This window comes from Linepithema humile, chromosome 3 (assembly GCF_040581485.1).
Source record: "Linepithema humile isolate Giens D197 chromosome 3, Lhum_UNIL_v1.0, whole genome shotgun sequence".
Classification (NCBI taxonomy): domain Eukaryota; kingdom Metazoa; phylum Arthropoda; class Insecta; order Hymenoptera; family Formicidae; genus Linepithema; species Linepithema humile.
The window spans coordinates 27,830,258-27,845,121 of NC_090130.1; the positions used below are offsets into that span (position 1 = coordinate 27,830,258).

Consider the following 14,864-nt stretch of genomic DNA (forward strand, 5'->3'; position numbering starts at 1 on the left):
GTTGTGATAACAATACCGACCATTTTTGTGCTAATTTGCAATTCATGACATCTCATGTCTTACATTTATATTCATGTAACAAATTATCTCGCAGAGACACTGGTTCCTGGTAATTTCAGTACTTTTATGCGACTTTATTAAATTCGTATGTTAAATGTATATTTACAAACCTGAATTATTATTCTTATCGATCATGCTTCGTAATACATTTTATTATCATAATTAACATCGTGTTAAAACATTGACCTTTGTAATAATGGCAATGCAATTTGCGCTAATTCATGAATAATGCGTTAATTGCTTATTATTTTAATTTTCTTTTTAAAAATTTCTAGCATTCTTTATTATCTTAACAGCTTTGATATTTATATATCGTTAAATATTTATGAAACTAAATTATTAATATTTATTGTCTTATAATGCATTTTAATATCACATAGTTAAATAATATAATTTCTAATTCCGATTCAATTATCAAAAATTTCACATTTCTATTATATATCTCGGCATCCAATTTTCGTTTAATTAACGGAGAAATAATTAATTGTAATTAAATACACGGAAGAGATATATGTATCAAAATTCACGCAGCCGTAATCGCAGAAATCTCACTATGTGGCGTTACACCGATCAAATCTCGTCGACTTTGTAATTTATGAAAGTCCAAACTTTCGCGAATCAGATACCACTAATAGATGATGAAAACATTATCTTTTGAAATGACGCAACGATCGTCCTGGCATTCTTCCAAAAACAGGCTTCCCTGATTCTCCACGTCTCCGTAACACGAATATCCTACATAGCTTTTTAAATACATATCGATTATTTGCATCAATCTTCGTTAATCAAATAGTCACAGAAAGTTTTGCCCGATCGTTACGTCCGATGCTGCATAATATAACTGCATAATGCAATCACATCGAATAAAATACCTCAGTATTTCGATTAAGAATATATCTTATTAAACTTAAGCATCTCTCCACCCTTAAAGACTTCAACGCCCGCGTTCGCAAGCAAGACTCAAAAGACACTGTGTCGCCTTTCGCAAAATTCTCAATTCGTGTGAACGACCCCTTTTATCTCCGGCGTGAAAACGCGGCCTTAACGGGAGTATTTAACCGCGAAGCGATGTGCTCACACGCGAGCGCATGACGTGGACGGATGTCGGACTGAATTGGCGCAATGACCATAACTGGGGGCCAACGTAACAAATGTGCGACCCTTCTTTTCGTCCGCGTTAAGACGACGGATATTTCAGTTTCCACGAAGCTTGCAAATCCCGCTTTTTCCGCCGTATATTTCGCTAAATGTAATTCTTCGCCTTCGAGGAAAGGTCAATTTTAAATCCGTCGGTAAATACATGGGTCTATAAAACGCGCAACCGAATTTCTACGGTCTATCGAGACATTAAAGTGAAAAATGTTCCCATAAATATACATTTAGAAAAGATAACCTTCGAAAGAAAGGATATAAGAAAATCTACAATTTGATAACAAAATGCTTTATACAAGTTACGATAACAATTCAGAATTTTATTCCTTTGCACGAATACTTGATCGTTAAATTAATAAATATCCAATTTCTTTCGAACAATCAGTGTTGCCAATTGTTGAGGATAAATTATCAATCAAATTACTACGTAATATGTCCATAGTATGCAAATTCCTATCTGCATCTTTTCTCGTGATTGAATCGCATCGCAATTGATTGCGAGTGGAAAGGATTTCGATCCTTCAATATGTACAACAGCGCGGAGACGTAGTATCTCTTTCAGATCCCGTTGTACGCGAACTGCGCCGTGGATAATAAGGTCACAGCGATCTATCCTACTGTACGACCTTGCCTCCCAGTTTCCGCTACCACGGATTTTTCTAGTTCACCGATTCAGCCCCGATTTGACGGCACTGCCGCGGATCTATTGACGAGGATAATCTGATTCCGTGAATCTCCAAGCGCAATCGTATTACAGAAAAAAATTGAAAAAATACTTGCAATAATAACGCTATCGAGGAATGTTTGCAAATCATTTCGCGTAGCGTATCGAGACTCCTCCAATTTATTCCTCTCAATTCGTAGACACAATTTATGGTATTTTTCAGCGTTAAATTATTCAAACACCGGTATTCTCCTGCGAGCGCATAAACACGACAGAGATGTATTTCAATCTCTGTAAAAATATTTGTTTTGCTTATATATATATATATATATATAAATAAACGCGGGAGATTGGTCGAATATATTTCTACGGAGTTTTCACGCCGCTTTCGCGCCGGCAATGAATCGTTTAAGCGTTAACGAAAATATGGCCGGCGAGGATGAACCGGGAAATTTATGCGGCCCGGTTGATCCTCTTTTTACGAATAAACTTATCATTTCCCCTTGGACACCGCGTAAGTTTTACGTAACTGTAAAAAAGCAGCAGCAGCAGCTGCTGCAACGACCGCTATGAGCCGCGCGAACAAAGCGCGTTAATAACACCGAGAACTGCGCACGTTTCTCATTCGCATTCCTCCTCGTGCGCTCGCTCCTTTTCTTATTCACAGTGCATAATGTTTCGCACGCGCCCCGCAAAATCGATTTTTTTTTTCACGTAAATTCACAACAAACGCGCGACATTCGCGCGACGGGTATCGAGATGTTGCTCACGATTACGCGATATCGTCCTCCTCTCGTCGAAGGACGCGATAAAATGCGTCTTTATGATCGCTTTTTTGAAGGATTCGTCATGGTATAAACATGATATGCATTATAATGATCAAGGTAAAAATAAAGATTAAAATGTTATACCAGAAACGCAACGCAAAACCAATTTGTCCGCGCGAATTCGGAACACGTAAACAGGTGCGTTGTTCACAGGAAGTATCGAGATGCTAGTCGCGTTTCTGTATGCGATATCGCATTCCTCGTTGAAGGACATATTCGCAGCACAATACATTTCTATGATTGTTTTTCTTAGAACGTTCAGAAAATGATGGCCAATAACGAGGCAATAAAAATTAAAATCTTCCGGTAGAAACAGATGTGAATTCTTAAACGGCACACAAATGGTGAACGATTGTTTAAATTTTTATGAGCTTCAAATTAAGCAAATCGTATTGTGCGAAGCGATTAATAAGCAAATAGTCGTTTGAAATTTTCCAAATAAAGAGCAATATCCACAGCAATTTTACATAATGCACTGTCTGGTTATTCTAGAACGAAGTGTGAAAGAAAATCGGAGTACGGACGACAGCTTAGCGCGCTTTCCTTTCAACGAGCGAACCTTATGCATCGACTAAAAGCAAACGCAAACGTTTTCTTTTGTGCGATATAAGAGCCGGAGACCTTAAGTTGTGTAAACATCAACATTTATCCCGATTGCGCACTTGTCACTCTTTGTGAGAAGCTGCTTATTGTAGCAATACTACTTGCATGCGTAATCGCGCAACAGTTTGACGTATTCTTGTCAATTAATATTTATGGTGAAATTCAACATAATCAATTCAATCACCTGCTGTATTACTCTTTCTTAAAAATTGCATTTATTTATACAATTTAAAGCATTATCTTTTTTTCCTCTTTCTCCCAAATTTAAAATATAAATATATCACGTGAAAAATTAGACAAATCAACATTTTGCTCGCTGAAATAACGCGATATCGAGAGATAAAAGTAATTTTGCATTTTAATTGCAATCAACTTATAAATACGAAGTGTACTGTGAAAAAGTATTGCGGCATTATTTGCAGCGTTTCAAAACAAGATGTAGAACCGAATCGGGACTTGTTAATGAAATCCGATTGTACGAACGTTGTTTGGCGAACGTGAACGTACATACCGAGTGGAACTCTCGCTGGCCAGCCGCGACTTGTCGCTGTGGAACGGCGTGCCAAAAGTCATGACAGAGCAAGTGGGCGACGGGCGTTGCTGGGATCGTTTGTCCTGGGTAGCGTCCTTATCAGCGGTACGTCCGCCGAACAGCTCGACTAGTCAGCTGATCGCGCGATGCTTCATCGCTTCGGTCAGCGCGCGCATAACGACGGCGGGAATTTTCTCGCCTGCCACCTGACTGTCCTCCTCCCGTGCGGCGATCAACACTCTTTCACTCGTTCGGAATTAGCACCTGGATGTTCTGAGAGAGGTCGAAGGAAATCGCTCGATCGCTTTCCAGTCGCTCGTTTCCTTCTAAAAGTCTGTCCTCGCGCGACCTAATCGCCGCTTCGTCGCGAACGCTTTCCGACAGCTGGCTGCGCCTAATTCAACTCCACTCGAGCGCGGACGCGCGCTCGGGGCGTTTTCGTTTGAATACAGAAGCGGAATTGGGAATCCGGTTCGCAGCCGGCGCGAAACGGTCCTCCCGCTATCGCACGCGCGGATGTAAGAGGCGGTGGGGCCTCGTCGGATCGGCGTGTCGTGGTTGGTAACGGTATATCGCGAGGAGGCGTTCGCAGGAGATTTACCGGAGCGAGCAGGCTAAGTGCAACGACCGGCTGATCGCGTTTTGCCGCCGCCGCCGCTTGTCTCGTCTTGTGCTGATTGCGCGTCTTTATGAGGTCGCGCGGCGCGTTGTCTCGTGCCGGGATATCGAATTTACGAGTATCCGTGCTGACTCGCCTCGAACTTGGACTATTAATCTAAGCCGCTTGTATCGGTCGTCCCGTTTCGGTCAGTTGATCTTTCGCGTTGGGCACGCGTTTCCCTATTCGGCCTACAGTTGGCTCGATTCGTTCCGAAAATTAAGCCGTTTAATCTCGCTATCCTGAGCCGCTTAAGCGCCTTATCCAGTCTGTGATCGTTACGCAGATTTTCTATCTGCGCAACTAATCCGCACCGCTAATTTGTCTTGCTGGAGGTTGATCCGTCTTGAGTCGCTTCGAAGCCTAAATGTCTCGATTCGACTGCTTCTTGCGAAAACACTTCGATCAAGCCTCGTTTGAATTTTTGATCGCAGACTTGTTTGTCGAAACTGTTGACCTGTTTCGTAGGGTATAGAATTTTCGTGAGTGCTGTAGCTATAGTGTTACGTGTCCTCTATTTAATTCAAGCTCCTTAATCTTAATGCAAAATCCTGCTTTAGATTTCCAGACGCGCAACATCCGCACCGCGAGATTTATCTCCAGCTGGAGCACGATAATCTTCCTCGATTTATCTCAAGCTCTCTCTCTCTCTCTCTCTCTCTCTCTGAATCTCAATGTAATTATCATTCGGGCTTGTTTCGCGCACAATATCCGCTCGCTTCAACTTCTGCGAGATGTTCCGTAGCACCGTGGCTTGCCCGCTCGCGCGAATCCACGCTGCTCCCAACTGTCAACGAGCTTCTAGCGAGGCGGTATCGTTATTCCATTTCTCCGCGCAGCATCCGCGGATGACAGACGTCGCGCGGCGAGAGCGTCATGCGCGTCAAGTGTCGCCGGAAACGAAACGGACAGCGTCTTGGCGCTTCTCACCTGCCGCCGCTGGTCCTCTCTCGCTCGGCGGTAACGCTCTCGGAGTAACGATCGCGCGTGAACGAGAGGAGGGAAAAGAGAAGGAGCCGTCGAGAGCGGGATCGACCGACCGCGGCCGAAGTGCAGCGAAGAAGGTTGACGACGACGGGCTTGGTACGCACCGACACTACTGACTCGCGTCGCGCCTGGCAGCCGACTGACTCCGGCGAGAGAGGATGAAACCGGGCGACGCCGCCGCCGCCGCCGCCGCCACGGGCTCCGCCACCTCCACCGCCACCCGCCACTTCCATCGCCATCTCCGCGCCACCCCCCGGCGCAGCAACGCTGTGTCGCAGTGCCGCGAACCGTGTCGGTTGGTACCTTCAACCCTCGCCGTTCAACCCCCCAAACGCTGAGGAACACGTGTCGGCCGAACGGATGCGCGAACGAACGGGGATACGTCACGCGTCCCCGGTATTTCGAGATTGTCGATTTTAACGCGGTTTGCTCGAAAATAATCCTTGAATATCGACGTGTGCACAGCGTCCTATTACGCGATGTTGTTTTACCGAGAATCTGCTATAGTTGCGTATTTTGAGCGGAGCGCCGTATTTTGGAATATACAGTTTCTGACGGTGGCGCGTCGCGGCTTAATTACGCAATTTTACGTAAACAAATCCATTTGTATTATCGGGACACTCTCGAGTATTCATAAAGCGTGCACGGACATTAGTACGCGATCAAACCATTCGCGTCCGTTCGGACATTAATTGTGCGAGCATGTGGAGTTTACGGATGCGACAACGACGTCACCGGAATAAGCGAACACCTGTTTGCTCGTATAATAGCGACACTGCTGGCTGCAAGCTTTCATACATGCATAGAGACGCTGATATACCGCGTCCGCGACGTTTGAATGAAAATAAGTTACACCCGTGGGACGAAAGTTATATAAAATATGACACCCGCGGCAACTTCGTTCGTGTCGACGCCATTTCACGATATTTATTATTTCATCCAAGCTGGACGCAACTCGCTTCGGGTCCGAACTCATTGATTAACGATGAATGAACATCGGCACAATGTACAAAGAATCAACGCCTGAAACGTTCCGACGATGCTTGCCGACGTCATTAGTTTTTCACTTGCAAATCTCTTCGTGAATTAAAAGAATCTACACGAAACATTTTTCAATTCGCGAACATAAATTCGAACATAAATTCCAATTTTCGCTATTCTTCTTAGAGATTATTATAAATTATCAAAGCTATCGGAAAAAAAGAAATCAAAGTGAATAAATAAAATGAACAGATAAAACGAGATCAAAACATCATATATGAATGTCCGGAAGATAAATACTCTCGCATCAACACGGGAGATTTGACTTCACTCAGAATTTATTTTCGTATACGCGAATTGTTTAGATTTTCGCACGAAGATTTTCAATTTTCCAGCAACTTCAATTATAAAACGATGCAGCGAAAAAAAAAACAGAGATGTATACAAGCTTTCGCAAGTTTATTTATATTTTCCGACACTAAAAGAATGACTAATTTTCCGCGAAGCTCGCTGGTCTTTCAATTTCACCACCAACATCTCTAAATTCCATAAAAGACAAGTACGTGCACTGCCGGACATGTGTTTGAAAGCTTTTAAAAGCGTCGCAAAGATCCAGTTAATATTTGAGAAGCATGTCTCACGTTTCTGCGCTTCAAAGTTAATTACTTCAGTCGAGATCGATCGATTGCGCGCCACTCTCGTTATCGCTGATGGAAGTCGGGCGAAATTTTCGGCGGGCGATAGATAGCGCGGCCGCGCAAGATCGCAGCCGGCCGAGATAAATCAAAAGCGGACGTAGATCCGTGACGCAACGCTGCAGAATCCGTCGGGTGTCCGACGTCACGCTGTATTATTTTCAACCCCTCTCGGCGCAGCTACCTGGCCGAAGCGCGCGCCTGACCTATTCCCCGAGATATTTCCAAACGGATGGATTACGGGATCGATAAGAGGCTCTGCGAAGGATTAAAAGAGGCTGCGAGAGGCGGCGGAGCTAAAAAAAGGAAGCGGCGAAAAAAATCACGGGTAAATTGAGATAAAGGGTAATCGACTTAGCTTTGCTACGTACACGCAGGTGCATGAACTGTTATGCACATCCCGGCTGCTCGGCATCGCAATTAAAACATTTCGATCAATTGCGCCGGTAACGGATCAATTAGGACGGTCTATTAATCCGGCCGCGGGACGAATCATTAAGCTCGACGCGGCGAAATGCCGGCGCGCGAAGGAGTCGCTTAACGCTTTAAATGTACGGACGATAAACGGAGCGTGACTGTGTGAGATTTGTTACGGCGAAGTTAGTTCTAGATTCTTCCGAAGACCTGGAATTCGCTGAAAAATCCTGCTCCGCGGACTGCTTAATAATTTCTATATATAAAATGCGTTCGACACGTTGAACTACATTTTTCTCGAGCGTTCCAATTTTATTTTATTTTACTCGCTCGTCCGAGAATCCGTTGTGCTTAATTTCGCACGCTCTTATAAGAATAGAAGGTTATCTTCCTTGTATCGGTAACACAAGTGCGCTAATGACTGGTGGTTAGCAATTTATTGGATATGCATATGTATATTTCTCATGTATCCAAAGTTCCAGATCTGCGATAACAAGTACTGAGTTTCGCGTTCGCCACTGCTCACAGCACTACTATTCCCTTCGCCTTAATGTGCCTTCGCTAACTTGCACGGCAGGATGAAGCCATTAATTACACCAGAACGAGCTTGAGGTTGATGATACAAGCTCTCAAGGGAGCTTACAGCGCAATATATTTATTTTATGTTATTCGCGTAACAAACGCGTGTATTTAAGCGATTATCGCTAAGCAATTTAGTAAATTAAAAAAATCCCCAAGTCAGCCGTAAATGTAAGTAATGCTAATAAACTGTAATGTAATCTAAATGTAAATGTAAGTGAAAAGCATTACGATAAATTCCGATCTTTATTCGCTGATAAATAACGCAATATTAAAAGGCTCAAGGAGAAATTGTTTGAGAAGTAAACATAAACCGTCGTGTTTCATCAAGCAACCTCTTTATATTAATTGTGTAGGAACTCTCTGAGTCAAGCTAGCTTTATAGATCGTGGCTGATGACACTTTTCTTCGCTGTCGGAAGGAAATACATCGGACATAGACGCAACAGAGTGCGCGATAGGGTTACAAAGAACTCTACGCGTGGCTCGACTCAAAATAAATTCTACACTCATCGTTCTAGCAACATCTATTCGGAGCGTGTAGACTCGTAGGCCACTTCTTCGTAAGAAGTATGTCTTCTTAGTATATGAATCGCCAAAAAAATCCACGAATCTATCGAACGGTTTATAAATTTTCAATATAAAAATCGGAGAATTTAAATTTAAAAAATGTGTGATTTAACAATATTGCACGATGAATGTGCCGTGCTATTTATAGAGAAGCGGAGAAATTATAAATTTCCAGCCGCTTAATATAGCGAATAAATCAACGCTTCACATTTACGTTATAAAAAAATCTATCGCAAATTGAAAGAATCCATAGAATCTGGGACACGCAATGGATAAAGGAATGCACAAAAATTCCCGAATGAACGATGGACGAAAAGTTTTCTCGCTCGGTCGTGGGTGTTCGGACGTTCGATCGAGCTTCGTACGCCACGTCATGACCGAGATGCACAAGGACGAGACTGCAGTTGCAGGCTGCGCGTTCGTGTATCGCTGGGCGAGCACCGACAGGAAGTAGTGCGAGCGCATTATGATAATTATCATCCGCTCGTTGGAACAGAAGAGTGAGGCATCCGATGTCCTACTTGCGCAAGTCAAGTTTGTCGAAAAGTATCTTTACTTTATTAGATTCTCTTTTAAAAAGAATATGACATTTTCGTATTTTCGTTTTTTTTTTTGAAGAAATGTAAATTAGCAATCTTTGTAAAAACAGTTAAAGTCAAATTTTTCTTTTGAAAAGTTTCAAACAAGACAGACGGTTTCTTTGGTAAAACCCTTTTAAAGATTTAATATTCCATAAATATGCAAGAGAAATTAAAAATCCGGGATCTTAAGAAATTAAGAGAAATTAAAGAAATATAATGTTTAATCTCGTATTTTCTGAAGAAATATAAATTAACATTCTTTTTAAAAAATAAAAGTCAATTATTTCTTTCAAGAAATGTGAAATAAAACAGACCATCTGTTTAATATAATTTTTCTAAAGATTGAAAGACCTGAATATTCGAAAATAGTTATGCGAGAGAAATCACAAGCCAAAAATTATAAAGGAATTGAAGATTAATTTGAAATTAATGCCAAACGATTATGCCAATAAATACTAATAATAAATAAGGTTCGAAAATGTAAGAATTCCGGAATTAAAATTATATTTATATAATCACATCTTTGACAAGTTCAAAATTGTATTTCAAAATTAATGGCAATCAGTCGCGAAATATGCGTGTCAATCAATATACACAATTAAAATGAAATATTTCGAGATTGTGCTTTCAAGCGAATTTCCGAATCAAACAACTACTCTTTTCCATATATATTACGAGCCAACAAACGTACATCTGCGGATTTAATCTGGTCTATCGAAATCTGGCTCGTAGCCGAAGCCACGAAACGACACGAAGTGCGACCGCGCCGAGTGGTTTTCAAGAGTAAAGTGCACCGATGCAGTGCGCGGCTTACGTGCTACTCAAATAGAGAGCTGATGGCTGATAGATGGCTAAGGTTAACGCGAGCTAAAATGGTTGAATTAAATGAAAGATATCTTCATTTTTAATCCTTTAAAAATTTTCTCAATTTCAATTTCCATAATTATTAACGCTCTGCAAAACTTCGAGATATTTAACCCAATATATAGATGTAAATGTAGTCTTCGGTATGTTATATCATTTAGTAAACAACGTGAATATTCTGCGTGAAATTCGATCTCAAACTTTGATAAGCTATGTGACTTCCACGCCAACAGGACGTGATCGATCAGCGAGATATCCTACGAGGACGTTATCATAGCTGATACATACACATTTTTTGCAAATTTATGTGATATATTCTTTTTCAATGTATTATGTGCCGCGAATAATATATTTTTTTGTTTCCATTAACATCGAATCTAAAATGTTCCATATTTTCTAAAGATCAAGCGATAATGACAATAAAGTGCACTTCATTTTGCGACTACGATAAAAATTCTTCACGGTTCTTATATTTAGCGATTCAATTGATGAAAGCCTCTTACATTCACACGTGTTTATGTGTGCGTGCGAGGTAAATTTGATGTTAAAAGCAAAGTTAGCGTCTTCCATTCATATTCTCCCTCGGGGATAACCATCATCTTGTTCCATTAATGCGAGAGGACGAAAATAGGGGAAGGAAAATATATGGCAAAGCTCGCGCGAGGTAAGTGCGCAGCTTACTTTGACATACGATTGATATAGTTCATTTGCACGCGTTCGTATCAAAGTTTCAATTACAATTAGAAGCACTAGAACTTCGCTTATAACCCTAATAACGTGAGCCGAATCAATCTTATTTCGAGGACGACATTATAACAAAATAATGAACCAATATAGAATAATAAGAGAGAACCAATTATTTTCGAGAATATTCCGACAAATGAGAGAACAAATAGTAGCGATGACTAATGTGCTCGTCATTTTTCGTGTCCTACGCTACAATTTTTACGACAGATAAAAATGAATGTCGTGACTCGTGGAAAAACGTAGGAGAAACCAATTTCAAAGATTACTAAAAACAAAAGCGTTTCTAAAGCACGTTAAAAAGATACGCGGCTAAGGAAACGAAGGCTAAAGATTAAAATGATGGAATAATGAAGCTGCAAAGAGATGGAAGACGGATTAAAAAGGAAAGTCATGAATAAAGAAAAGTCAGATGGACGACTGCGTTATTAAAGGGGATTACAGTCCGAGGATTATAAATAATAGTCTCGGATAATTCGCGCTTGCGTCATTACTCTCGTTATACTCGCGAAAGAGTCTCGCGTTTCGAGACTCGTCGGGATGCGAAGAAGTGAAAGAAGAGTCGCGGTGTCCCCTCGCGCGCCGCCACTTATCTTCATATCGCGTGTTGCCGGAGTAAAAAATGACACCAGCACCGCGGCCTAATAAATTTCGTCGCTTTCTCGCGCGAGTTTTTCACGGCGCGCCGATTCGTATTGCCCAGAACGCTTTTTCCCCGCAGTATCCTTGAACCTTCGAGTCGAGCCGCTCTCTCGGGCAACTGTAAATTCTCCAAAAGTCAGAGATACCTGCTCGGTCACGCGAGGTACGGCATGTCGCCGACACGATCGTTTCTGTAACATCGCCAATATTGGTATCGACGCGGCGTCCCCAATCCCGAGTTAATCTTGGCTCATCCTCGCTATCGTTTCATTTTATTTTTTATGACATAATATTAATAAAATTTTTTAAAAGGTTATTTCACAATTTTTTGAACTGTCAATATCAGCTTATATTCAAATACCGTCATCCTCTATTAAAAAAAAAAAATTATATTGATATATTACTTTCAGTTACGAGATTTTTTAAAATAATCTATGATAGTTTTAAAATTAATGTTACAGAAGATTAACAACACGCGTCGCTGCTTATTCGGCATCGAACTGCATTATTTTAAGTATACGATATCGTGAAATAAATTTCTTACTTAATGTAGCATGAACTCCGGGATAAGATAACTCACGTGTTACCGACAATGCATCGAATGACAAATCGAGGACGAGCTGAAAATTAAATCGCGCAAGTTCCAGACACGAGATGCAACGAATCTCTCGAAATAGGCCACCCTCCGACGATATATCTGCACTTTGGAATGCTGGTAGTCTTTGAAATTAGACTTCGCACAAATTGCTTTCGTAAAATAAAGCACGACGGTGACGCTATTGTTCGAATAGTTAGAGCGCGAAGTAAAATGCGAAAAGTTTTCGGCGTGTACACAGAAAATTTAGAAATACATTTTCGCTGTAAATAAGAAGCTGCAAGTTTAACGCAGCGGACAGACGTGTTTTATGAAATACACCGCCGGGATTCAATGAAGAGAAACAAGATACGTTTCGGTGGAAAAACTGGCGCAGATATTTCGCGCCGCGAAACGTGGCATCGCCGTTAAAACAAACTCGCTTAAAACGCGGCTACTGCGTTTTTTTAAACGAGGGGCACCGGCGGATCATCCGCTCTAATGAGACGCCGCTGAGTTAAAATGGCCATAAACACGCGTCACGTCGTCGGCTTAAAAGCGAGGCAAAACGCACGACGGGAGCATCGCGCGCGTTTTTCCCACCGCAGACGCACGCCTACAAAGCTTTGCGTGAAGTCCCCTCGCATCCTGGTCGCTGAGTCACCCCGCTAGATCCCACACGACGATCCCACATGAGGATCTGAAGCGTAAGTCATCGTCACGGTCGAGCTGGGCGCAAAACGCGCCCGGTCTGTGAACTTCGCGCGCGGCAACGATATACAATAGACGGGTAAACGACGCGTTAATATGCCGCGCTTCTGCGAAATTCAGCGCGCAAACAACCGCGAGTGTTTGTGATTTCGATATAATTTCGCGGACGGATATCATAACACCGTAATTGGACTGTGAAACGCGTAGTATGGAAATGACGTTTCGGTGGCTATCGGGTTGCAGCGCGATAACGTCGCGTTAAACAAATTTGCACTTTCGAATTCGCGCTGAATTTCTACATAGTTATGCGCGCTGCGTATCGCCGTAAATTCGTTACTTCGCGACTAGGATGTGTGAGCGGCTTGAAAATTGTAGATACGTGTAAACGCGCCGAATGTATCTCGCAGGATAAATGTATCAGCCTCCCGTGAATCGAGATAATTATATGTCGCGCACGGCTCTGGAATAAAATGTATTCGGCGTGAGGTCATCTATGTTTAAAAAAAGAAACAGTTAATTTATACTGCGTTTCACGCGTGCCACGAGAGAGATACGTTCTCATGCTATTCCGACGATATTGTAATATCATATAGATGACATTACATCCGGCGATGTCCGCATTTCCTGTTATTACGTACGCTATATTATTCCCATGAATAGGAGTCCTATTATGTTACACAACGCTGCGCAAATAGCCGATCAATATTTCCGGAGTAAATTTTCGTAAAACGGCGTCAGGCATTGTTCTCGAATTAGAGGTACCGATAGGAGAAACGTGGGACGAACTTGTTTTCGAGCGCCGAGGCGTCCTCGCGCGATCTTTACTTTCGTAATTTTCGAATGAATCATACTATATCTCACTATAAAGACAAATACTTAAAATTCCATTTAATGAAGAAAATGTTCTTTGATATTGCATTCACAGAATCTTATCTACAAATCTATATTAAATTTTTATTAGTTAATCAATCCTCAACAAGCTATAATTTATCTCAAACTTTGTCTTTCTTTCTTCATTTTTTTTAGTTAATAAATCTTTCTTCATTTTTTTTAGTTAATAAATAATTTAAAATTTTCGTTCCAACAACTATTCTTGTTATACTTCCAAAAGCAATTTACACTATGTGCAAAAAATGATTCAGAAAAAAAGATGTTTAAAAAAAAGCAAAAAGTTAAACATAAAAGATCAGGTCACATCAGTTGACTAAAAATACTTGTAGGGGAAGGTGAGGTAAGACGGACCGCGGGGTAAAATGGTCCATTTGCTAGATCTTATTAGTAAGTACCTCTATCTGCTGGATAAACATAAAATTAATTTCCTTTTTGATGCTTTTTAACTGTTTAAAAATTACGTCATTATATCATAAGACTATCGTGAGTTATTTATAAAGAAACGTCAAATTCTTGCAAATAGATCTCGTGATCTAATTTCTTAGTATTACATTTTAAGTGACTAAGATTGCAAAACTTAATATTTTTAAATTTTTCTACAAGTTCCATATTTCTGGTTATTTAGAAGTAATATTTCATCAGTTACATTTAAAAAATAATTTTGATACAGGTAAATAAAAATAAGATAATATTAATGTTGTTATGTGGGGTAAAATGGACCAATTTAAATGGGGTAAAACGGACCAATTTATATATTTGTTCTACTTATATTTTCTACTTATACTTTCTACTTATAGTTTTCTGCTTATATATTTGCTCTGATTTGAGAAATATTTTACATCTCATTTTTTTTACTAGAAAAAGCTATGAAAAATAAAAAACGCACTGTTAAAAGTAGAAGAAACTTGAAATTTATTGAAAATAATGTCTCCAAATAAAAACAGATTTTATAATAATTATTTATTTTATTTACATGCTTTATTTTAAAATGTTATATTTAATATAAACGTTAAAAATTATAAAGATTATAATTATTTTAAAGATTTGTGTGTATAATAAAATGATTAATGTTAAATTAATTTCTATTCTTATTCAAAAATATTTAATAAATAATATATAGTTTTGATTTTGAGTTG

The 14,864-nt window shown here is 40.5% G+C and overlaps 1 protein-coding gene across 4 annotated transcripts in view; it reads right to left on the reverse strand.

The window, feature by feature from the left end:
• The window catches only part of LOC105678973 (uncharacterized), a 65,092-nt gene that overhangs the window by 38,227 nt on the left and 12,001 nt on the right, over positions 1 to 14,864 (reverse strand). The window contains exon 1 of one of the 4 annotated variants that reach the window (XM_012378737.2): positions 3,818 to 5,634. The exons of the other annotated variants lie outside the window; for them this stretch is intronic. Coding sequence (XP_012234160.2) covers positions 3,818 to 3,879 — 62 coding nt within the window. The 5' untranslated portion in view covers positions 3,880 to 5,634. Of the gene's footprint in view, positions 1 to 3,817; positions 5,635 to 14,864 lie in introns of those variants that run through there. 4 annotated transcript variants of the gene reach the window in all.